At 35.7% G+C, this 23,326-nt stretch overlaps 3 protein-coding genes and 1 long non-coding RNA gene across 8 annotated transcripts; 2 read left to right on the forward strand and 2 right to left on the reverse strand.

Moving 5' to 3' along the window:
- Positions 1–1,089: 1,089 nt before the first annotated feature.
- Positions 1,090–3,552, forward strand: rps9 (ribosomal protein S9). Of its 2 annotated transcripts, XR_015510203.1 has the most exons (6): positions 1,091–1,120; positions 1,788–1,900; positions 1,985–2,107; positions 2,281–2,467; positions 2,932–3,080; positions 3,285–3,550. XR_015510203.1 is itself a non-coding variant. In NM_200852.3 (5 exon segments), coding segments are annotated over 4 exon segments (585 nt in total). In that variant the 5' UTR covers positions 1,090–1,120; positions 1,788–1,803; the 3' UTR covers positions 3,463–3,552.
- rap1gapl (RAP1 GTPase activating protein-like) lies at positions 3,299–12,874 on the reverse strand. Of its 3 annotated transcripts, none has more exons than XM_087287305.1 (18): positions 12,736–12,874; positions 12,616–12,648; positions 12,427–12,520; positions 11,471–11,506; positions 11,315–11,362; positions 9,658–9,855; positions 9,450–9,547; positions 9,282–9,360; positions 9,145–9,198; positions 8,918–9,001; positions 7,772–7,872; positions 7,543–7,672; positions 6,193–6,363; positions 6,029–6,100; positions 5,723–5,809; positions 4,609–4,764; positions 4,434–4,521; positions 3,299–4,232 (listed from the first exon to the last, which is right to left on the reverse strand). In XM_087287305.1, the coding sequence occupies exons 1-18, from the start codon at positions 12,798–12,800 to the stop codon at positions 4,159–4,161; spliced, it is 1,668 nt and encodes a 555-aa protein (XP_087143431.1). In that variant the 5' UTR covers positions 12,801–12,874; the 3' UTR covers positions 3,299–4,158. The 3 variants fall into 3 exon arrangements, with proteins under 3 accessions (XP_087143431.1, XP_087143433.1, XP_087143432.1); XM_087287307.1 differs by having other exon boundaries at positions 4,421–4,521; XM_087287306.1 differs by having other exon boundaries at positions 3,856–4,232; positions 12,732–12,874.
- LOC147840334 (uncharacterized) lies at positions 4,696–14,062 on the forward strand. Its single transcript, XR_015511666.1, has 4 exons — positions 4,696–4,790; positions 7,563–7,707; positions 9,719–9,824; positions 14,019–14,062. It is a non-coding gene; the product is annotated as an uncharacterized LOC147840334 (long non-coding RNA).
- Positions 14,063–15,093: 1,031 nt separating this feature from the next.
- Positions 15,094–23,074, reverse strand: LOC108179621 (uncharacterized). 2 transcript variants are annotated; one of them, XM_087287308.1, is made up of 2 exons: positions 23,031–23,074; positions 15,094–18,418 (listed from the first exon to the last, which is right to left on the reverse strand). In XM_087287308.1, exon 2 carries the CDS (start codon positions 18,389–18,391, stop codon positions 16,775–16,777), a length of 1,617 nt encoding a protein of 538 aa, XP_087143434.1. In that variant the 5' UTR covers positions 18,392–18,418; positions 23,031–23,074; the 3' UTR covers positions 15,094–16,774. The 2 variants fall into 2 exon arrangements, with proteins under 2 accessions (XP_087143434.1, XP_087143435.1); XM_087287309.1 differs by lacking the exon at positions 23,031–23,074 and adding an exon at positions 22,364–22,489.
- Between the last annotated feature and the right edge of the window lie 252 nt (positions 23,075–23,326).

The raw sequence follows: 23,326 nt of genomic DNA on the forward strand, positions 1-23,326 counted from the left end.
AGCAGAAAATCCCAATGTTCTGAAAGGTATAATAAATTATCTGATAAGTGTTTTGAGCTGAAACTTTACAGACACATTCTGGAGACACAAAAGACTTGAACAAGGGGTAAAATAGGTGCCCTTTAAGATTTCAAAGACTATAAAATGGATAATCTTTTACTTCAAATTAGGATCAAATTGTAAAAAGGTTAAATTTTTATCAGTATTTTAGTTTTTTTTTTTTCTAAAGAAAATGTGTTAATTACACATTACAACAAGGCCAGGTTTCACTGGGGCTAAGCTTAGACCAGGACTAGGCCTTATAGTTAAATTATTTTTTAGGCAGCTTTTATTAAAAAATGACTTAGAAGAACAGAGCAAATTACTGGTGTCCATCATTAATCAATGACACTGACATATTTTAAGATGTCACTGCGAGTTATTTTTTAAGTTAATTTAATCAGTAAAACTGGAGGTCTGTCTTGTTTTCAGTCAAACTGATCAAAATAAAGCAAGTTTATTATTAAAACAAGAAACAAACACTCACTTAAGCCTCAAACAATATATAATTAATGAAGTTATTTTAAATTTAATTAAATTACGATCTTTAAAAACGTAATGTTAGAAACACATAAATATCTACAGTAGTGTAAATTAATATTATTGAACAAATTCATTCCTCCTGGCAGACAAACCGCATTACAGAATGGCAAATAAACTTTTACATTAGTAAATCCTAACTAAATCAACAGACTGTAACTAAATCATTCAGCAACGTCAAAACTTCTTGACAACAATCCTAAAGTTGACTTGTAAATATGACTTCGTTCGGCCATTTTATCCTGGTAAATATGACATTTACAGATTCACTTGAATAGTAAACACAGATATTCAATAAAATACTTGTCTCACCTTCGCCCAGTTCTGAATATATATGTGTTTTAAACCCTACGCATATATTCTACATCATCTTATTGTAAGTGACCAACAGAGGGAAGCAAATCCCTCATGAAGCTTTCCCTGAACACACTACCGAATGCACACGCAAAGCTTTGTGGGTTCTGTAGTTTAAATGGTGGGTATAAGTTTCCGGGAAGGCCGGATGCACGCTCTCTTTAGTGTTCGAGCCTGACACGGACAGGTAATGGCGGCTTTAATGTCCCTTTTCAGCTATAAATTTCTACTTGACGCATGCTTAATATGTACGATTAAGTAATATTTAATGTTCCCTTACGTAAGGGAACAGATGTACGTATTAATTTCTTAACTAGTAGAGTACATAATGCCGAGAAAAGAGCTTTATTGCAGTCAACGTGTTTCCACAAGGCGCGTTCAGGCCTAGTAGCAATGTTAGCCTGAGGTGAAACCGCGTGCTACCTCTACATATAAATGACTCGCCAGGATTGCTAATATATATATTTATATGAAGAAATCGAAATTTATAACGTGAGGACGAATGTGCCATTATACTATGTTCTGTTGAGAAGGAAGCGCTTTTCAGTGTTTGATGTCAAAGCTAAACCGGGTTTTCGTTCCACGTTAGCTTTAATGCTTTTTAACTTAAATTAAAATTTACTTCTAATCAAGCACACGTTAATTATATATATATATATATATATATATATATATATATATATATATATATATATATATATATATATTATACGCTAAATGAATTATAAGTCTAAGTGACGTTTCACTTACATTGCAACACCTATTATTTAGCACAATGGCGTTTGTGTATCCTTTGCAAATTTGAGTCTACCTTTTAGCAACTTCAAAGTTTTTCTTTACCTTTTTTTGTTCAGGCGTCAATAAGTCGCCATGCCGGTTGCCAAGACTTGGGTTTGCAGTAAGACGTACGTCACCCCAAGACGTCCTTTTGAGAAGTCACGTCTTGACCAGGAGTTGAGACTCATTGGTGAGCGCAAAGTTGAAAATAAAATGATTATTAATGTTTTTTCCCCAAAAACGTGTTTCTTACAATTGATTTTACCTGCCACAGGTGAGTATGGTCTCAGGAATAAGAGAGAAGTCTGGAGGGTGAAGTTCACTCTGGCCAAAATCCGCAAAGCTGCCAGAGAGCTGCTCACTCTGGATGAGAAGGATCCTAAGCGTCTCTTTGAAGGTAACTGAACTGTGACTGTCGTCTAAGACTGGGTGGCCAATGATTAAAATAATGCTTGTCAGATTGTCAGTGTTGCCAAGAATTCCTCGTCAATGAGGCCATATCTGCCAATACATCCTTGCTGGTTCTTTATCCCACTTGTTTAACATTATTTTGTGATTATTATTTTTAAGGTAATGCTCTGCTCAGGCGTCTGGTGCGTATTGGAGTGCTGGATGAGGGAAAGATGAAGCTCGATTACATTCTGGGCCTGAAAGTGGAGGATTTCTTGGAGAGGAGGTTGCAGACTCAGGTCTTCAAGCTTGGGCTGGCCAAGAGTATCCACCATGCACGTGTGCTCATTCGTCAGAGGCACATCCGGTAAGATTTAGGAAGCACAGGTTTAAAACTCAAATAGAACAGGATTTTGAAATGTTTAATCCTCTGGTGCTGCTTTCTCTAGTCTTAAGTTTTAGTTTGACTTTTTAGATTTATAGAAGCAAATTATTTGTCTTTTGCTAACTACATGTGCAAAGAACAGTCTTAGATGTTTTTCTAAAGTTGTTTTTAATAATGATCAAAGTTGGTTGACATTTGAGCTTGATTACGAAATGAATTTAAACTTTGGATGCAGTACCAAACAGCTACTAAACATTTTCCCTCTTTTTTTTTTTTTTTTTTGCCAAAGTATCAAAACAGGTTTTTAGGATTTGTACAATCTTATTCAAAAGAATAAAACAAGTATTAGTTATTGACAAGTGCTCCAGAGGGTTAACTTTCATTTCCTGTTATCTGTATATTGGTTGTCATCAACACGTGTTGAGGCTTTCTTCCTCTTTCATTAGCTGACTACGTTTAAACTCCTCCCAGTGAGGTGGAATGAAATATTCTGCAAGGTCAATTCGGTGATTAAACCGTATACCTTTGCTTGTAAGCCAAAAATCTAGACCTTGCCATGAAGTCTGGGGTGCTCTAGTGCACGAAACAGTCTGAGGTAATGTACGTGGGCACTTTGGCAGATCTTTTAACTAAAATAATGCTGCACTTCTCTTGGCCTGTGATTAAGCTAAAAACTGTCAGATTTTCAGTGGTGTCAAGAATTCCTCGTCAATGAGGCCTTGAGATCAGCAGCTTTACTTTTGACATCTAAAATCTCTCTGTGGACCTTTTTTTACAACTTTTTTTATTCTCTCTGTAGGGTGCGTAAGCAGGTTGTGAACATCCCCTCCTTTGTGGTGAGGCTGGACAGCCAGAAACACATCGACTTCTCCCTCCGCTCTCCATATGGTGGTGGCCGCCCTGGCCGCGTCAAGCGAAAGAACGCCAAGAAAGCCCAGGGTGGTGGTGGAGGCGGTGATGATGAAGAGGAAGATTAAACTGTTTCCTCTTAAAGAGGTGGAGGGACTCAGCAGTGCTTGCTCTCTCTTCTCCCTCAAGTTTTCAATAAAAATGGTTCATTCCCAATTTATTTGTCCTGCTGCTTTCAAACTGATCTATTTCACGTAACTACCAATAATGGCATTTTACAATTGATTTACATTAAACAAATTATGTAATTTAAAAGTTCCACAAATGCTCAAAGGTTTCAAACCAACTCGTGTATGTTGACAACCCACTTGAGTAACTAGAGTTCAACCTAATGTGCATTAAAACACAACATGACAGCCAAAACTCAAGAAACTGATACCTAGTATCCCTAGTGGGTTAAACATTTTTTTAATTTTAATTCATATATTTTTCTAGTCATATTTGACTGTCCTCATTTGCTGGTCAAAATGAAATGCATTTAATCACAGACTTAAATACAGAAAAACTGAGATCTGACATCTAGAGGTAAAACCCAAATTTGTTTGGGTGCATTGGCTGAAGCAGCCATTAAATCTAAACTCACTTCAAAGAATATATAAAGATGAAAATATTCTCTCAATTAAATCTAAATTTTTTAGATTGCACTTTCGGCTAGGAACTTAATACATAGTTGTAATCTATCTTCATTGTGCTGATTAAAGTGGTGATAAGCACCTATCTTGAAGTGTGCAGTAAGCTTTTTTTATGTGCTCGGGCTTGAGAAATCATGTCATCCATCTTCTACAGGTCGTCCTGGGGACTGATTTGTCCTCTTGTCTCAGTGTTGCTTGTCTGATCACTGTGAGTGAGGTAAAACATGAAATTATATGTAACTTCGAATTGTATCCAATTTATTAATATTAATACATGATTGTTTTAAAGATGTTTACCTTTCACCATCCTTTTCCAGTGTTTAAACAAGGAAAAACAAAACGATCATATTAGCACAATCATAAAATGAACATTTTTTTGTATAATTGATAGAACCTTAGGTATTTGCTGACCTTAGTTCGCTGTCCTGCTACAGCAGCTGCCTTTTTTGGTACTCCCAAAGTGTCAAATGAGTGGCTTCTCACCCTAATAGCTCTCTGATTACGGAGAAAGACAATAATTGATTTAATACTCATTTTAATATCAAGGCCTATTGTCTGTTGCTCTCAATAAACTTGATTTACCTTGAAGTTCTCAATGAATCCTCCACCGCCCTCTGGAGCACTTCTCCCCCCTTCAGTGAGAGGGATGCTGGACTGCGATGGTTCTCCCAGCATGCACTGGGAGCGGGAGGACAGTTCACATCGCAGTGCTTCCAAGAGAGACGAACGTGTACGTAACTGAGATGGAAGCACGAGTTTATGAAGTGAGACCATGACTAAGCTTACTAATATTTAATATACAAATATGTAGTTCTCTCAAAATTGAACGTTTGCTATGCCTATATATTTACCCACTGGCGTACCAGACAAGGAGTCCTTATTAAGGTCTTAATTTAAGAGTAGTCACGAAAAAACTGCTTCCTTCAGCACTTATTAACAGTTTAAAAGACATTTTGCCGACACAAAATTAATACATTTAAAGCAGTTGGTTCCTGACAATAATTTATAAGGTCTTGATAGGTTTGTGTAAGAAACTAAACAATTTAAAACAATATACACAGGCTTTTAATTTCAGCCAGCCTCAGCACGTAAACTATCTTTCCTTTATAAAATCGCCACGTTCAAGGTCTATTTTTAAAAAAATCAGTAAATTCACTGTCTGATAGATATACGATATAAAGCGGGTCTGAGAACGAACGAAGCACTATGGTAAATTCCATTTTCCCCCACCAAGTCTTTAAAATATAAAGGTTTATTTTACACCGGTATTTTTAATGAAGTTGTGCACTAGCCTGTCCTGACAGCGCTAGTGGTTACACGATCTTTCATCTCGTTTTACGCTTAAACAAATAAATGAATGCCGAAGTCCATTTAACTCAATGTTTTGTAACTACATTACAACATCAATGGTGTTAAAAAGAACCTCATGTAATAGAAAACAGTTAGCCTACATTAAGCTTTCACCAGAAGTTCATCATTGGGTGAAAAACACCAGCTGCAGCCCATTGCCAGTAGATAATTTATTTATTTTTTTCTGTATTTTTATTTTAGTTTTTACAATTTTCTTTATACAGTACATTGACTTGCATTTTATTAATTAAACATTTGATGGCCTGGGAGTGGGTAAATAAACTGTAAATATTGTGAATTTATGGAACTATCCTTATATTTTTTAGGATGTTTGGTGCCTGATTACCTCCAGTCGACTGAATTTTTCAGCCTTGTAACAAGAGATTTCAGCGTTTATAAGTTTGGTCAAGAGGAACTCTCTCAAAACAGAGCCCTGAAAAATAAAATGCAGAGAGACGCCGGTTGAAAATTTATAGTGTGACTTGATTGTTTTGTTGATATTTCTTTTTATTAATCACATCTCATCATCAATTAAATTATGTAGGTATACCCACATGTTTGATCTGAATCCACATGGTGAATAATTATACAGATATCAAAAAGGTAAAAACTATCTTACAGAAATCTAAAGCACTCTGTCATTTGTTTTTACCTCTGTAAAAATGGGTGGTGTGGGAAGGGGTGGGCCAAATGGGGGCACATCCTCCCTAGCAGTGACAGACACCTGTCAATCAGAAAAAAAGCTTTGAAGCAGTGGGTGCTGATAACGTATTATTTAACAATTTTCTAATCATTATTTAACATGTTTTATTTTACTTGAAAGGATCCTCCATCTCCTCCCTCTCCCTCATTTTCTCTCTTTATCCTCCGAACTGCAATGAAACAATGCAAGAAATGGGATCTGATAACATCTGAAATGAATGGAGTGTGACCCTCCTGGTACACCAGAGCAACAATATCATTCCCAATGTGCCTTTTTCTCTGCAGCTGAGGGGAATAGAGAAATAGGGTTGTCATTCAAGGAAAATTAAAATGATGCTTTACTTTGTTTTCTGTCCTCTATTGTGTGTATTGATGAATATTTAATATTATTTTGAAAGTTATTTGGAGTCACCAGTAGGCAGCGCCAAACGTCTTTTTTTAGTCAACTAGAAATAAAATTGACTTGGCTGATTCCTTCAAAATGAATAACCATTGTTGGGAGATGGGGACAGTGGTTTGAGTGAGTGACTAACAATAATTAAAATAACTGTTTAAAATGTCATTAACCTGTTTTAAAAGCAATATCATTCATACAGCAGTCAATCAATTATCAATTAATTATCAATTTATAGCATGTTATTATGCTAACTCATGTCTGTAACATGTTAGATAGTTAATATGCTACATGTAAAAACATACTTGTCAAATGGTAAAACTTGCTAATAATTCCTAACATGCTGATTTCCTTGCTGAAAGGAAGCTGAGTTAAGCTAGTTTGCTGATTGTTGGGTTTTAGCTGACCAGCCTGGTTTTTAGAGAGGTTTTGGCCATTCCAGGCTTGTTTCCAGCCATTTCCATCCTGTTCTTAGCTGACCAGGCTTGAAAATGGCCAGCTAAAACCAGCTTGACCAGTCTGGTTTAAGTTGAACATAGCTGGTTTTGGCTGGGCTCCCAATCTGGCTAGGCTGGTCATCTCCTAGCCTGACCAGCTAAGACAGGCTGGAAATGGCTAGAAACCTGCCTGGAATGGCCAAAACGCCTTTAAAACCAAGCTGGTCAACCAGCTAAAACCAGCCTTGGTGGGTTTAAGCTGTTTTTTTTTTTTTTCTTTTGGGATGTGCTAGCCACATTTTTAACATGTTTAGTTGTGCTAACAAGGTTAAATGTGTGAAACATGTCAAAACATCAGCCATGTGTTGAATTCATGGTTAAAATGTTAAACATGCTAACAAATAGCCAGTTGATGCCAGCACTGTGCTAACCTTTTAGAAACGTGTGTAAAATGATAGCAAAATGTTACAAACATGCTATGATGCTAGCAACATGTTATATTTTGCTAACAATTTGTGAGGAGTCTTTCCTTCTTTTTCTTATTCCACTTTACCATTATAGCATGTAAAGCTGTCTCAAACATTCAGGCAAGGCTTTTCAAAGCCCACAAAAGTCCTCATGTTTAATGTTCACCTGTTGTGTATCTCCCTCAGTGAACGGCAGTTTAGTGGCAACATGGAACATGATCTCTCGTCCATGGAAGGAGGTAAAAACGGCTTCATTCCCCGTTTGACCACGAGACACATCCAGACCTCCTCTGAAACTGGGAGAGGTAAAATGTTGATGTTCATTTGACAGGTGATGATGCATTTTACACTAGTGTTTTGTAATTTGTCTTGATATTGAGTCCAAAGCCCTTTACCCAGTAAATCCTTGCAGATTGACCGTCTGCCCAAGTATTGATAAAAACTCTAAAAACTCCTCACTTTCCTCATTGTTACTGAGCATGTCTTCCTCTGTTAACTACATTACATATGAAAAGAGGAAAAAATGTTAGAATACATTACAAAATTACAAAAATCTGCTTACGTGTTTTAGTAGTCCTACAAGACATACACTACCTGATGAAATTCTTGTCATAGATCCCAGTTGTATAAGCAACAAATAATTACTTGACTTCTAGTTGATCATTTGGAAAAGTGGCAGAAGGTAGATTTTTCTGATGAATAATCTGTTGAACTGCATCCCAATCATCACAAATACTTTAAAAGACCTACTGGAACCCTGCATGGACCCAAGATTCTCTCAGGAAATCAGTCAAGTTTGGTGAAATAAAAATCATGGTCTAGGGTTACGTTCAGTAAGGGGGCTTGCAAAAATTTGCAGAGTGGATGGCTACATCAACAGCCTGATGTATCAATAGATTTGTGCTGCCCATTACATTACAAACCACAAGAGAGGCAAATTCTTCAGCAGGACCTTCTCATACTTTAGCCTCAACAATAAAGTTCCCAAAAGCAAACAAGGTCAAGGTGCCCCAGGATTGGCCCGCCCAGTCACCAGATTTAAACATTATTGAGCATGACTAGGGTAAGATGAAGGAGGAGGCATTGAAGATAAATTCAAAGAATCTTGATGAACTCTGGGAGTCCTGCAAGAACGCTTTCTTTGCCACTCCAGATGACTTTATTAACAAGTTATTTGAGTCATTGCAGAAATGTGTGGATGCAGTCCTCCAAGCTCATGGGAGTCATACACAATATTCTTTCTTTTTCTCACTGCATCATGAATTTATATTCTATACTGTACATTATTTCTGTTAAGTGACAAGACTTTTGTCTAAGCAAAGTCAGACCTTACTGTCCTAATTAAATATTAAAAATCAAGGCATGATCAGATTTTATTCTGGTAAAAAAGGCGTAATTTTGAGGCCTTTGCCTTTCATATAAGTTACTTCTGAAACCAAGGGATCAACTAGAAGTCAAGTTATTATTTGCAGTTCCTAAAACTTAGATAGGCAACAAGACTTTTGTCAGGTTGTGTATAGTCAACACTGATATCTACATACCTGTCCTTCTTTCTGGTATAAGACACCAAATTTAAAGTTTTGAGACACCCTGTGTTCATCAAACGCCATTATGATCTCTGGGGCCTTCAATGCAGAAAGAGATACATGACATTTTAATAACTTAACTAACTTGCTACGAAATAATTTATTTTTTGAATATGTCAAAGCAGATTAGTGAGTATTATATTACCACTAAATCAAAGATGGATTTAACAAGTAAAAGTTACCTTTAAGTAACTCACAGCCTCAAAACACATCACATTGACATTCGAGCACAGCATCTTCAACAAAACAAATCACAGCAAATTTAACTTCTTTTCAAATTCATTTAAATGTGAGGCAAGTGCAGCTGGCTGTGTTTTACCTTTGCCAACTCCACTGCTGTGGGGAATTGTTGAAAGAGAGAAACTGAGAATGTGCCATGAATTGAGCACTCCTTCATCCTGATTAATTGGGGAAAACGAACATTTATCAGGATGTTCTGGTAGAGCAAGTTATTTAACATCATGTGAAGTGGTCACGAAAAACACACCTCAGAATGACCCTTAAACGGTTTTCCTCTTCCTCAAGACAAACAGACAAAACTAGAGGCCCAAGAGCAGGGTCACAGGCGGTGAATGAATGATGATACTGCAGTAAAAGAGTAAAGAAATGCATGCAAGTAATTTATTTTCCACTATTCAGAACTTCAACAGTTATGTGGCATTGATAAACTTTTCTGTAATAGAAAAATCACTGACTCTGTGGCGGAAAAACTCCTGATAGACTTTAGCTTCACTGTCTCTCTCCATGATGTCGTAGCTCTCCAGGCCGAACCCCCCCTGAGAAAGAGTTGGACTGGTCTCCACTTGTTTATCCAGAGGAGGGTCGATCCAATAACCTCCAGATTTAGGAGGCAGGATGAGAGGTAAGCCATCTCCAATCTTTAACAGTCGTGTCTGGGTGATCATTAGTAAAGTTAAAATGATAAACTTTCATTCTAATTTATGGTCACTATGACTTTTTAAAAACGTTTTTGAAAGATGGTCACTTAGACTGCATTTAATGCAATTAAAACAGTGATGTTGGTAAATATTCTAACAATAAACAAAATACTTGTACGAATAGTTTCTATTTTATTGTAATTAGGAATAATGGTTTGTATTTCTGTGATGAGAATGCTAATTATCAGTGCCAGAAAATCTTTTGAAATGCTAATTTCTTTTTTGTTTAATTTAGAAAATTATTGTGCTGCTTAATGTGTTTTCTGAAGCCATACAGTTGAAGCCAGAATTATTAGCCCCCCTTAGAATTTTTTTCTATTTTAAATATTTCCCAAATGATGTTTAACAGAGCGAGGAAATTTTCACAGTATGTCTAAAAATATATATTTTTTAATTTGGAAAAAGTCTTATTTGTTTTATTTTGGCTAGAATAAAAGCAGTTTTTTAATAAAAAAAAAAATTAGAGTCATAATTATTAGCCCCTTTAAGCTATATATTTTTTCGATAGTCTATAGAACAAACCATCGTTATACAATAACTTACCTAATTACCCTAACCTTTCTAGTTAACCTAATTAACCTAGTTAAGCCTTTAAATGTCACTTTAAGCTGTATAGAAGTGTCTTGAAAAATATATAGTTAAATATTATGTACTGTCATCATGGCAAAGATAAAATAAATCAGTTATTAAAAATGAGTTATTAAAACTATTATGTTTAAAAATGTTTTGAAAAAATCTTCTCTCTGTTGAACAGAAATTGGGGAAAAAAATAAACTGGGAGGCTAATAATTCTGGCTGCAACTATATATAGTTTTTAGGATTCTTTGATGAAAACAAAACCAAAATAAACAATTATTTGAACAAGAAAATAAATATTTGTACATATTTGTACACATAACCTTTAAAAGAATTATTGCATCATTACCAAATTACATCATTAATTAAAATACTAAAAATAATTATATAAAGTCTTATACTGACCACAGATATTTGCCCAGTTTTGGAATTTTTAAAAGTTAAAGTATAGAACAAGTATTTGATGGTATTTTGTCATCTGTGCATACATTTACCGCATCATAAATAAACCCTTAAATCATGCATTTGTACATTTTCACAAATGTTTATACATGCAGACACATGTAATGTTTTAAAATATATTTTCCACCACAGTGTAATGTGAGCTACATCCCAAATATGAACATGAACATAATGGCATTTTGTAAAAAGGAAAAGAAAAAAATTTGTTATTAATGTATTATTAATATTATATTAAATATAATAATTTTAATGTGACTTTCAGTATCAAAAATAAAATTTATAAAAATAAAAACATGCTAGGATATACTAAAAATTCTAATAAATAAAGTAATTTTGAAAAGTGATTATTCGATTTTTTTTCAAACACAATCTCTACCTTTAGAGGTGGTGGGAACTCACAGCGCTGTTCATCTAATCTGCTACCCTGCAGACAAACACAACCATAGACAAATTCATCATCATTTCAACAGAACCAACACAAGCCTGTTGTATTTACAAGCAAAGAACATGGAGAGAGTAAGATGACTGTTACCTGCAGCTTTTCAATGATTGCAAACAACTCTGTGACCTGCAGAGAAATGACAGTCTAGCTATGAACAGTTACACCAGGTATGATTAAAAAGTTTTCAATACAGAAAGTAAAAGTAAAAGTTAATTACTGAGTTATAAATTTTAACATTTTACAGAAGGTTCTTAAAGGGATTGTTCTGATCCCCCACTCCCCAATTGGAAAATTGTTGTCAATGGATTCCGTTGACATCCATATTACAGAAAAAAAACACAATGGAAGTTAATTGCTACTGATTTTGACCCTTTTTCTTAATATCTTCTTTTCTGCTAATCAGAAAAAAATCCACTCAAGTATGTTTGGAAGAAGTGGAGGGTCAATAAATGATGACAGAAGTTTCATTGTTTAAGTAAGCAATCCCTTTGAAGGTAGAAAATATTTTTAGATGTATTTTTTATCACACACACAGCCAAATCCTAAACTTTACTAAATTTATATAGTATTTGCTTTCTAAATTGAATTAAAGTCACTTAAGTTAATGTGACAGTAAAAAGATTAATTAGGTGATGATTGAGGACTGATGATGTATGCTGTTAAAAAAAACAACAGAAACACAGAAAAGAAACACAAAACCACAATTGACTTCAGTCACAGCCTTAGATGAAATCAGCTGAAATATAAAACATTGAATCTCTCAAAATCTCAGCACAGGATTATTAAGCAACTCTACAAACAGCAGCTTTACTTATTACCAACCTGTTTGCCCTTATTTAAAGAGGGACCAAATACTCTCTGAACTGAGTAAATGTTACTCAGAGGATTTAGCTGTGCACACAAAAAAAACTTTTAAAAGAAATTTTCATTACAAAGGTCTTCTCTCAAAATGGTTATTCTTTGGCATTGCTGTTAAAACCTTTTCATGAAATAAAAAAGTGTGTTTTTAACAACTTCAGATTATCTGAAAGCAGATGGCTTCTTACTTTCTGACTGGACGGCACAGACGTAAGTGGCTTAGCCTCACTAGTGGGAGAATCCAAAACATCCAAAATGTTGTGACCCACAGCCTCATCACAGCTGTAACAGAAAGAGACGAGTGTTCTGGAAAGGTCTGCATGCAATAACTGAGTTTAAACATCTGAGCACAACAAACAACTCAAACTCTCGCTGACCTGCTCTCGGTTCCAGTTATGAACTTGTCAAGCCTGTGCACAGAATGAAGACGGTAATCTTTAATTCATACCGAATGTATTGCATTCATATTACAGTAGCAGTTTGTTTTACTCACTCACCCTCCGTAAGCCCCGAAAGTGAAACTTCTTTTTCTGGAAAACAACTTCTCATTTCTCCCATCCATGATAAGTGTTTATTACAGACAGCCACAGAAATATGCTAACCAGGCATGCAGGCCATCACTCCCGATGGGGAATTAACTGCTTCTCTCAGTCTTTCTCAGTGTGTGTGTATCTCTCTCTCTCTTTTCTCTCTGCCCCCTGCCACTCTCTCATTTAATCTCTCCCTACATCCTTCCTTGTCTCCTGCTGCCTGTTGACTGACAGGAGTAACTCTTGCATGCCCATTTAGCCATTGACATCAGGGGTCGGTGAACTACGGAACATAAACAAACCTACTAAAAGCTATTGGATAGATGCATTAGTGAATATTCACTTGTTGAAATCATTTAAAAGTGTTTGTGTAGTGTTTATATAGCCTCTGTGAAAATGCTGCCCTGGGAGGAGGGAATGATACGTGAATGGGCAATGGACTATTGCTATAGACCTGTTACCCTTTCAGTTAGCAAGATTCATCAATTATTGAGCAAGCTCTCTTAGAGAGAGGAGGCAAGGCAGCAGGGGAGAGAGGGAGGGAGCAGGAAAAAAAGGAAGAGAGAGAGAGAGGGGGGGGGGTCAAGAGACTTCAGCAAACAGAGAATAGAGAAATGAAAAAGTGATGTTGACTAGGGGCAAATGCTCAAAAAGATGTATTTCATTGTGACGGGAATCTAACTGTGAAGGCGTTTATGTCTTTAAATATTTTTACTGATTGATGGGATAGTTTAGCCCAAAACACGCAGGCTTCACTTTTTCAAACCTGTTGGAACTTATTTCTCTTCATCAACCAAAAAGAAATTCTACAAAAAACAAAACATCAGTCCAAGACCATCAAAAAAAGTGCACAATTAAAGAACCCCTATTATGGGTTTTTGAAAATGCCCATCTATGCAGTGTATAACAGCTCTAAGTGAATTAAAACATCCAGCTGAGGTTTAAATCTGAAAGTGCGCTGTGTTTAAAACTATTGATTCATAAACTAAACAGTTGACTCAGAGTCAAATAAATTAATCGTGTTGGGTCCAGATCTTTTGCCTGAACGCATTGAAGTTCATTTTCACAATACCGCAGTATAGCCAACCTAGTGCTGTTATTGTTCCTGTCATTTTTCTGATTTTTTGATACAATAACCTACACTATAATGCGGGATTCGCTATTTTGCTATTAAAGGAAGGAGCAGCAGAGAGCATTTCGTATGGAACTTTGTGAGACTTTGACATGGACTTTGTCAGTAACTGTTGCAGTTCACATTGAGCAGTTTCTTCTTCCTCCGCATCATAATATTTAAGTGTCATTAAAATTATTGCCCCATTTTGTATAGTTTTAGGGTGTGTTGTAACTTGTAATCCCTCTGCTTTCTTGTAATCACTATTCTATTAGAGATCAGTGCTTGTACTGTATCTCTCAGGTTAAACCTGTATGGGGCTGTTCACACTTTGTGTCCAAAACCGTGTTGAAAACGCGATCGTTCTTCTTCCTTTACTGATTTGAATGCGTTTCTGAACTCAGGATTCTCTGCCGTTTGTCTTTGCTATGGCCACCATCAGCTATTCCTCACACACAGCACGGTCAATTTTCAAAATACTTGCCACTGTGTGGATTAATACTGAAGGTGTGTTGTTGTTATTATTTGGGGTTAGCTGTAAGAGTAAAGTAATATGCTGGTGTTTAACTGCATTGCTTTATTGCATTTATGCATTGGGCTCTACATACTGTGCTACTTAGCTGTGGTGGGCATTTCTCTCTGTCTTGTGCTCAACAAAGCTGACCAATCACAACTGACTGTGTCATCAGTTCAATCAGTGCAGATTAGCTTCACGTAAAGTAGAGGTTTGGGAACAAATCAATCGCTGAACGAATAATTTGGGAGTTGTTGGGATAATTAGGTAAAAATAATTGCATATTATAAGCAAATGAAAGTGTATTTTAACCTGTCGTGCAAATCAGCCTGTTGTTAGAGACCCCAAAAAACTAAATGACTTTTCATGTTGCAAAATAGGGGCTCTTTAAAAAGTCTCCATTGATATACCATGAATATTTTTTGTATACCTAGCTAATGAGCCTGAAGCACCTTTTGTTAGTTTTTAGATATAAAAAAATTGTATTATAATTTTTAACAATGTTGTAAACTGGTATATTGCTATTTTATAATAAGTATATTATAAACTATGTTATTACTTTGGATGTCCACACAATATTCCTTTTTTTTTCAATTAAATTTTGAAAAAAAATCATAATACATGATAGGAAATAAATATACTTTTATCATAAAAATACATTTTAGAAAGTTGTCCACTGACAAACCAAACCACCAAAAAGTAAACTCAGTGTTCTTTTTTATTTTATAAAAGTACAATGTTTTATTGTTATGAGTAGAAGTAGACCCTTCACAGTTTCTTCTTGCTCTCATCTGCACAACTAAAAACTATTTTATGTGCAGAGTATTCTATGTTATGTACACTGTGATTAGGAAATACAAGTAAGCACACCAACATATTTATTGACAATAAATGTGTTATAGATGATCAGTATCTAGAAAATCACCTGTTGTTATTCTCATTTACCAGGTGATACTGTAGTTTTACCCTGTGACCTATAGGCAGGGCCAGATGGAATCTGCGGACGTTTTTTGCTCTTTCTGCAGAGAATTTTGGTAAAAATCTGCGGATTTCTGTGGAATTATTTAGGGAGTCTGATAACTAAAACCCTAATATGTGAAATAAAAAATGTTATCTTTTTAACTTTTATCAAATGTTTAAAATGCAAATCCAATTAGATTCACTTTATTTGGTAAACAAAGCAAGTCTCTCAATAGATCTACAAAAAGACAGAAAATATTACTGTACAAACTTTATTGTACATAAATTAGATGAACATTTTCATATTAGTCAATAATATTACTGTAATTAATTTAAAAAGTGAATAAATATAGATTTACTCCAGTAAACAAACAGAATTAATGATGAGATAAAAATCTGCGGAAAAATTCTGTGCACGCAGATTCCTTGTGAACCTATAGGCTATAACTTTAATTTGTTGGACTCATTTCAACAACATAACATTTGAATACCTATTCCAAGCATTTTTGTCTGAGGTCCACAAGTGATTATTTCAGAAATTATTAACTATTTTTCCAGCGAGTGCACAAATTGACAGAGGAAGAGTCTTGTAAGTAGTATGTTATAATTATAAAAAAATAATAAATATTTGTTTATATTTAGAACTATATCTATTCTGCCTGGTTTGTGAATAACTGACCTAGGCAGAAATAAAACAAGAACTATGTCTTTTAAAGTTCCTTATTCTATTAATATTCAATTTATGATATAGCTTTTAAATATGCATAAAATTCTCTAGTGACAGATCTGAAATTTTGAAAGTGAAATAAATAAAATAGCTGTTTCTTCTAATTGCAAGGACATATTTAACACGTCTGCATGAGTGATTTCATTCATTCAGCTTAGTCTTCAGCTTTAACTTTGGCCTAGTCCCTTTATTCATCAGGGGTCACCACAGTGGAATGAACCACCAACTATTCCAGCATATGCTTTACACAGTGGATGCCCTTCCAACTGCAATCCAGTACTGGGAAACATCCATACACTCATTCACATACATACACTAAGGGCAATTTAGTTTATTCAATTCACTTATACCACATGTCTTTGGGCTGTAAGGGAAACCGGAGCACTCGAGAAAACCAGGTATTCTTGCTGTGAGGCGACAGTGCTAAGACAGTGCTGAGCCATTGTGTCGCCCATGAGTGATTTCATACACTAATAAAAATTTGGAACTACACATTATGAACTATATTTCCTGAACAGGGATGTAAATGGGCATGAGACTGACATCACATAATGCAGAGTTGAAAATGACAAAATGCAAACTAAAGAACAAAAGATTTACATAATGTAAAGCACTGTTCACCAAGAGTCATTCCAGTGAAATCTTAAAATTGGAAATCAATGTGTTTGTAGGAGAAAAACAAAGAGATCTGACTCTATGTATCTTTCTGGAAGATCAGATTGAGAACAGCCAGGAAACAGGCCAGAACCTCTTCTTCACAGAAAACACATAGTTCATTGATCTTCTGCTGTATTGCCTCATTCTTTCTCAGATAATTCCAGTAGAAATCTCTGGGTGCTTGTCCATTCTTGTGGTAGTGTCGGATCACCATGACGGCCCTGTCAGAGGTAAAGCGTCGTGTTTGTTTTGCTGACTGATTTAATATGTACATGTATGCCTGAACCTGATAGTAATACTCATGTGTCTCATTCAGTTGTGCACAACGGCCACCATTTGTGGGTTTAGTGAAGACTTTCCCCACCATATCTCCAGTGGTTCCTTTACACTCAATCACAATTCTTTCAGTTTTTTCTCCTTTTAATTCTGCCAAGAAGTCCAGTCGTCCTGAGAGGAATCCAGACTCTACTTTATTACCTTTGGTGTACTTTACTGTCCTGCTGGCACCAATCTCACACAGTTCATGGTAGAACTTGAGGCATTCACGTTCATCTGCTGGGTTCAGGGAATATTTGCCGAACCTTTGCGGAGAGGATGTTGTCCATAGTGTCGACTCATCACGATAATCTTTCTTCTCAATCTCGCTGACATTCACTGGCTCTCCTGCAGAAATGTTTGCATGTTTTTCTCCATCTTCTAAGTGTCTCCAGCTCCTTGTCTGCGCTGTGGCATACATAGCAGGTACGGAGATGGCAGTTGTCTTGTACTTGTCTCTGAATCTGAATCCACAGTTCGTGTTTGAAACATTCTTTTTCCACTGTGTTCTCAGATCTTCATCAGAACCTTCAGTTTTTTCGAAGAAAATCATCTGTGTGATTTCAAGAATTTTGTTGTTGTCTTTCAGAGATAGTGAGATCTTAACCTCCCGGGAGCCAAGACGTGGAATGCTGTTGAACTGAAGCTTGAAGTTTTCCAGATCTTTCACGATGTCTTGAGCTTTCTGAATAACGTTGGCAGTCTGTGAAAGCCTGATGACTTTAGGGTTCAGAACACCATCGGGCAAGTTAATTCGTAGGCACTTTAGAAGTATTAGGTAGTCACTTATTGATATTTCACTAGGACTAGTGCCAGGCTTGGTGTTCAATCTGGAACCTGGTTTTGTTTTTTCAGACTCAAAAACTTTAGTGCGGTGTCTAGACTCAGCACTCAAACCTTTCTTATCCTGAACAACAGACGCGGTCATAGCGATTTCTGACTTTGATTGAACACCAGCCCCACTGGAAATCTGGTTACTAAGATCCAGCTGTGGTCCTTTAGAGAACTTCTTCACAGTAACTGGTTCATTTTGTGAGTTTTCTTTTCTCAATTGTCCTTTTGATTCCTTCTTTTTCTGTTCTTCTGGAGTTTTCTTTGCCTTTGAGTGCTTCATTAGACTTTGTCCCTTTGTACCACGTGCTGAAGGTAGATTATAGGGTCCTTTGTCATTCTTACCCATATTTCCAGTCAAGCCACTCTCCGTTATTTTCAGATCCAGCTTATAAAATTCTGTTTCATTCCTTAGTTTTTGCTTGTCCAACCAATTTCCCTTTACACAGCTCCTATCTGTACCAGCCTCCACTTTTGGATCCTTCACCCTAGATCTTGTAGGCTCCATGATTCTTATCCTTTGAATTGTTTACACCTAGAAAATAAACATTGGGGGTTAATGTTAAAAGTTGAATTCATGTATAGCACAGCTCTAGGCTGGAAGACTCATAAGTTTTAAGACAGAATCTCTGTCCAATTTGCAACCCATTTAATGAAAAAAGTGAGATCAGCTGAGTAGTGTTATCAGGATTATTTTGACGTTTCAATTGAGCCTCCTCAATCCCAAATTGAAAATATCAAACATGCTTAATTTTGAAAAAGAGTTTAATCTTGTGACTTAAATAATTAATTATACTAAACTGTAGTTCAGAGTCCATCAAGACCAGAAATATTTTGTGGTGAATATTACGTGAATTAATACTTTAATTCATTATAATGATACTGTATATACTGTAAATGGCTTTTAACATCCTAATTATAATGTTATGATAAACCAGTTTTTTTTAAATCTACACTGTAAAAGTGACTTTACTTGCATAACTATAAAAATCAAGTAAAGTCAACTTAACATTTACAAGTTACAAAGGATTGACTCACTTTTTTAAAGTCAGCTTGTCTCGTTTAAGCCAACGGGTTTTAAATAACTGATTGCTCTTAACAGTGTGGGAAAGATTTAATCAATATCATAGGATTCAAATTATTTATTAGACTTTTTTTGTGTCATATCATGTGATCTGGATTAAATTTTAAAATGTCAACACTTTACATTTACATTTCCCTGTTACCAGAGCCGGCCCAAGGCATAAGCAAGCTAAGCGGCTGCTTAGGGCCCCATGGCCACCAGGGGGCCCCCAAGAGAGCATGAAATTACTAACTTTCGTTTTTGATTTAGTTTGTTGGAGAGTTTGGTTATAGATTATGGGTGGGACAAATATATCAATATGCTCTGGCGCCAAGAATCGATATTTATTTAAATGTACAAAGATCAGAATTAATTAATCTACTCTGACTGCAGCCATTTACCGCTGTGGCTGCAGTACACCCAGCTGCCACCAGGTGGCTCTTCCCGTAATGATGGATCAACAATACATCAGAGACGCACCAGCCTTTTTAACCACTGACAGATGAGCCATTACAATTGTGAAACTTCATACAGGAATATGGGCTCACACTATTTAATTCCACCAACATATATAAAGATATCAATAGGACAAGAACACATCATTTGAAGGGTTTTTCATTTATTTAACCCTTGCAGACCTTTCCAAAGTCTTGTAGATGGTATTTTTGCTGAAAATATTAGAGAAATTAAAAAACTTAAAAATAATGCTCTTTTTAAATTGATGAGTAAATAACTAATGTTCTACACTGCTGGAGGCATTATAAGTGCTCAGAGGAGTCTGTGCTCACCTTTCTGAGTATTCCAATCAGTTACTGTTCTTGAAGAAAATATATTAATCTAGTGGCAATGCAAAATTTTGCATGATTAAAAATAACCCAGGGCTATGCATTAAATACATCAAATAGGTTGGCCAAGTTGTAATAAATGTCTTTAGTTTACAAAAAACTAGAAAGCAATAAATTGCTATTTTAACTGTTTTCTAACATGCACAGTTGAAGTTAGAATTGGTAGACCCCCTGAATTATTAGGCCCCCTGTTTATTTTTTCCCTAAATTATTAGGCCCCCTGTTTATTTTTTCCCTAATTTCTGTTTAACAGAGAGCAGATTTTTTTCAACACATTTGTAAACATAATCGTTTTAATAACTAATTTCTAATAGCTGATTTATTTTATCTTTGCCATGATGACAGTAAATAATATATTTTTCAAGACACTTCTATACAGCTTAAAGTGACATGTAAAGGCTTCACTAGGTTAATTGTGATGCTACTGCTCTGACTAATTTAGATATGAGCCCTTTCAGTCACAAACCTATCTCTGCATTTTTCAGCTTGTTGGACAGCTGTGTGCTTTTTACACAGTTGCAATACTATAAACATGTGCTTTTAATGAAAGAAATGCATATAACTTTGTTGCATTTTTTACCCTTCATTTACAAAATTTGTAATATATCATGGTTGGTTTTCTTGTGATCAAATTTCTTATCACACAGCCATGTACTATGAACCATTGACAGTTGGTAAATATACTGCAAAAATGATTTCCTTTTTTATTGTTTTTGTCTTGTTTCTAGTCCAAATATGTAATAATTCTTAAAGAATAAACATTTTCTAGACAGATTTTCTGTCAAAATGATGTGGGTTTTTCATTAAAAAGCTAAATAATCTGCCAATTTGAGTATGTAAAAGAATATTGGTTTTAAGTAAGATTATTTTCCTTATCTCACTGGCAGATTAATTTGTTTGCTTTAGAGAAAAAAATCACTTAATTCAGAATTATTTCTGAAAACTGAATTTCTTTTCTACATAGTAATATGCTAGATATGTGAATATGTCTAGAAAATGCTTCTTGATTTAATTAGATTTTGATTTAAAGTGATTTTTTTTAGATATTTGAACTAGAAAATACAAAAAGTATATGTAAGAAACGCATTTTTGCAGTGGTAACATTTAAATAATATTTTAAAAATTATCTGTAGCTTTATTGCCTCTATTCTTGACTGTTTGGTGGGATCTTGATGGAAAAATAATAAGAATGCTATTGGGTGCTTCTAGCTATTTTTGTTTCTGCCAACATTCATTACATCTGAGATTAATGTTTTGTGTCTAATTGTGTAGTTTTGTGTCAAGTAGTCTTATAAAAGGTGGGATCAATAGGCAGTTGTTTCTGCAGAATATGTAGAATTGTCTTAAAGGTTCAGTGAAATTAAAATAGTATTATTTAGGTATTAGTAGCAGTACAGTATGTTAGACTTCAAGGGTATCTATACGCTAGTGGGGTACAAAACAATGACCATATTCACATTTAGAAAATGTAAAACCGATATAAACATGTAAAACTTGCAGTTTGTCACTTCTGCCAAAATGATTCAACTTTTTTTACATCACCTCATACTTCAGTTTCTCATCAAATCTTCTGTGACCAATCAAATGCTCTCTAGTGTCTGACATGCCTCGCTCCCTTCAAGACAATTCTCACTGGCTGTTCATTTGTTGTGCTTGAGCTCAACCACTCTCACTGGCAGAACTGTGAGGAAACAAAAGGCTATTCGCTGTTTTTTAAAGGGGAGGAGCTACTCTATACCCCTCTCTTCATGTTTCAGTTAAGATTATATTATGTCAAACATCGAAAATAAATTGCACATTTCAAAGCATTTCTTGGGCCCTAAAAGCATATTTTATAATGTAAGCAACACAGCTACAGCAAATAAAATTGATAATGCGTGTTTTAAATTTAAAGTGTGCAAATAATCAAGGATTAACCATAATTTATCATATTGTTTGCACCAAGGGGGCCCCAAATAAAATTCTGCTTAGGGCCCCCTAAAGGCTTGGGCTGGCCCTGCCTGTTACATTATGTATCACTTTACCTTTAATTGGTAAAACTATATCCATTTGTGTATTTTTGTAACATTACATCAGAACCATTTCTGTATTGTACGTGTATACTTTCACAATTTATAATTTTGTCCTGACAGCTTACATCAAATATACATAACATACACTGTAAAAAGCCATATACTTCATAAAAGGGAGTAAATCCATTGCCTTAAAGGTGATTTTGCTTTAAAAAGTTAAGTAATTCTGTTGTTATTAGGGGTGTCAAAATTAATTGTTTCTTCGGTGCACCGCGATGCAGACGCGGACAATTCGGTATCGATTCAGTAATAATCATAACCGGTTATTATGTAGTGACGTCATTTATCTCCTATGCGCTCTGTCGCGAGGGAGGTGAGCGCCGTTATTTACAACACTCAGCCAACTCAGGGCCAGCCCGTGGCATAGGCACCATAGGCAAATAATTAGGGCGCTGTATATCCAGTGGGGCGCCGGAAATGAGCGCGCTTCAGTTGGTTTTGTTTTCGATTTTCCTGACACACTTTCAGTTATAGATGGCAAAAACTCAAAAAACGCTTACCCTAAAAGATCTAAAGTGTGTTTCCTACAGAAAGACAAAGCTGGTTATGTTTCACAGCTGTCTTTCTTTTTTTTCGCTCGACATTACGAGCACTGCTCCGTTCAAGCCCTCGCAGTCTGCGTTTACTTTTAGCTGTCAGAGCTCGCGCTGAGAGGAGCTCTCTGTAAGGGACCGTCGGAAAAGTGCTTATTTTTTTCGTTTTTTTCCCGTTTTTCTGCTCCGCTCAGCGCGAGCTCTCCCTGTTGCAAGGGCTTAAGTGTGTTTGTTTGTGTGTGTGCGTGTGTGTTTGTATGTTTGATGCTGTCTATGTTTGTGAATGTGTTTGAATGAGAGACAGTGTGTTGCTGTGTGTCTGTGTGTTTATACAGACAGCATGTTATAGCCTCCCCCCTAAAATATAACACTATATATGGAAAGCACCGTCAATGCACCGTGATGCACCGAGATATCGAATTGAACCGAATCGATGGCATGATAATCATAACCGAACCGTGAGACCAGTATAGGTTCACACCTCTAGTTGTTATGTTCACTTAATTTTATTAATTTTCCACATAGTTCATCTTACTTATTTTAAGGCAATTGGTTTACTCAGTTCTTTAAAGTAAAGTCAACAAATCACTTATGTTTTTTTCTATATAATGTAGTGGAGGAAATAAATACTCACTGAGGTTTCCGTCTGATCTGAGCAGTCAAATGTTGAGACTTCATGAAGGCTTGACTATACCTGTACTTATGTTTTCAAATGAAGTGTCGTCCTGAAGAGCAGGTCAGTCCAGAATGTAAATGAGCCCTTGCTATGTAAAAGGTTTTATGAGTCACATAGTCAGTGCCAGTGTGAGTCATACAGCAGTGACTTGCATGAATGTCTTTGAAAGAGGAACATTACTTGGCTATGGATGTTGAAGTTGTAAAACCAAACTAATTAGCACCATGTAAAATATTTTAAACTGGGATTATTGT

This window comes from Danio rerio, chromosome 16 (genome assembly GCF_052040795.2).
Source record: "Danio rerio strain M-AB ecotype USA chromosome 16, GRCz13ab, whole genome shotgun sequence".
Taxonomy (NCBI): domain Eukaryota; kingdom Metazoa; phylum Chordata; class Actinopteri; order Cypriniformes; family Danionidae; genus Danio; species Danio rerio.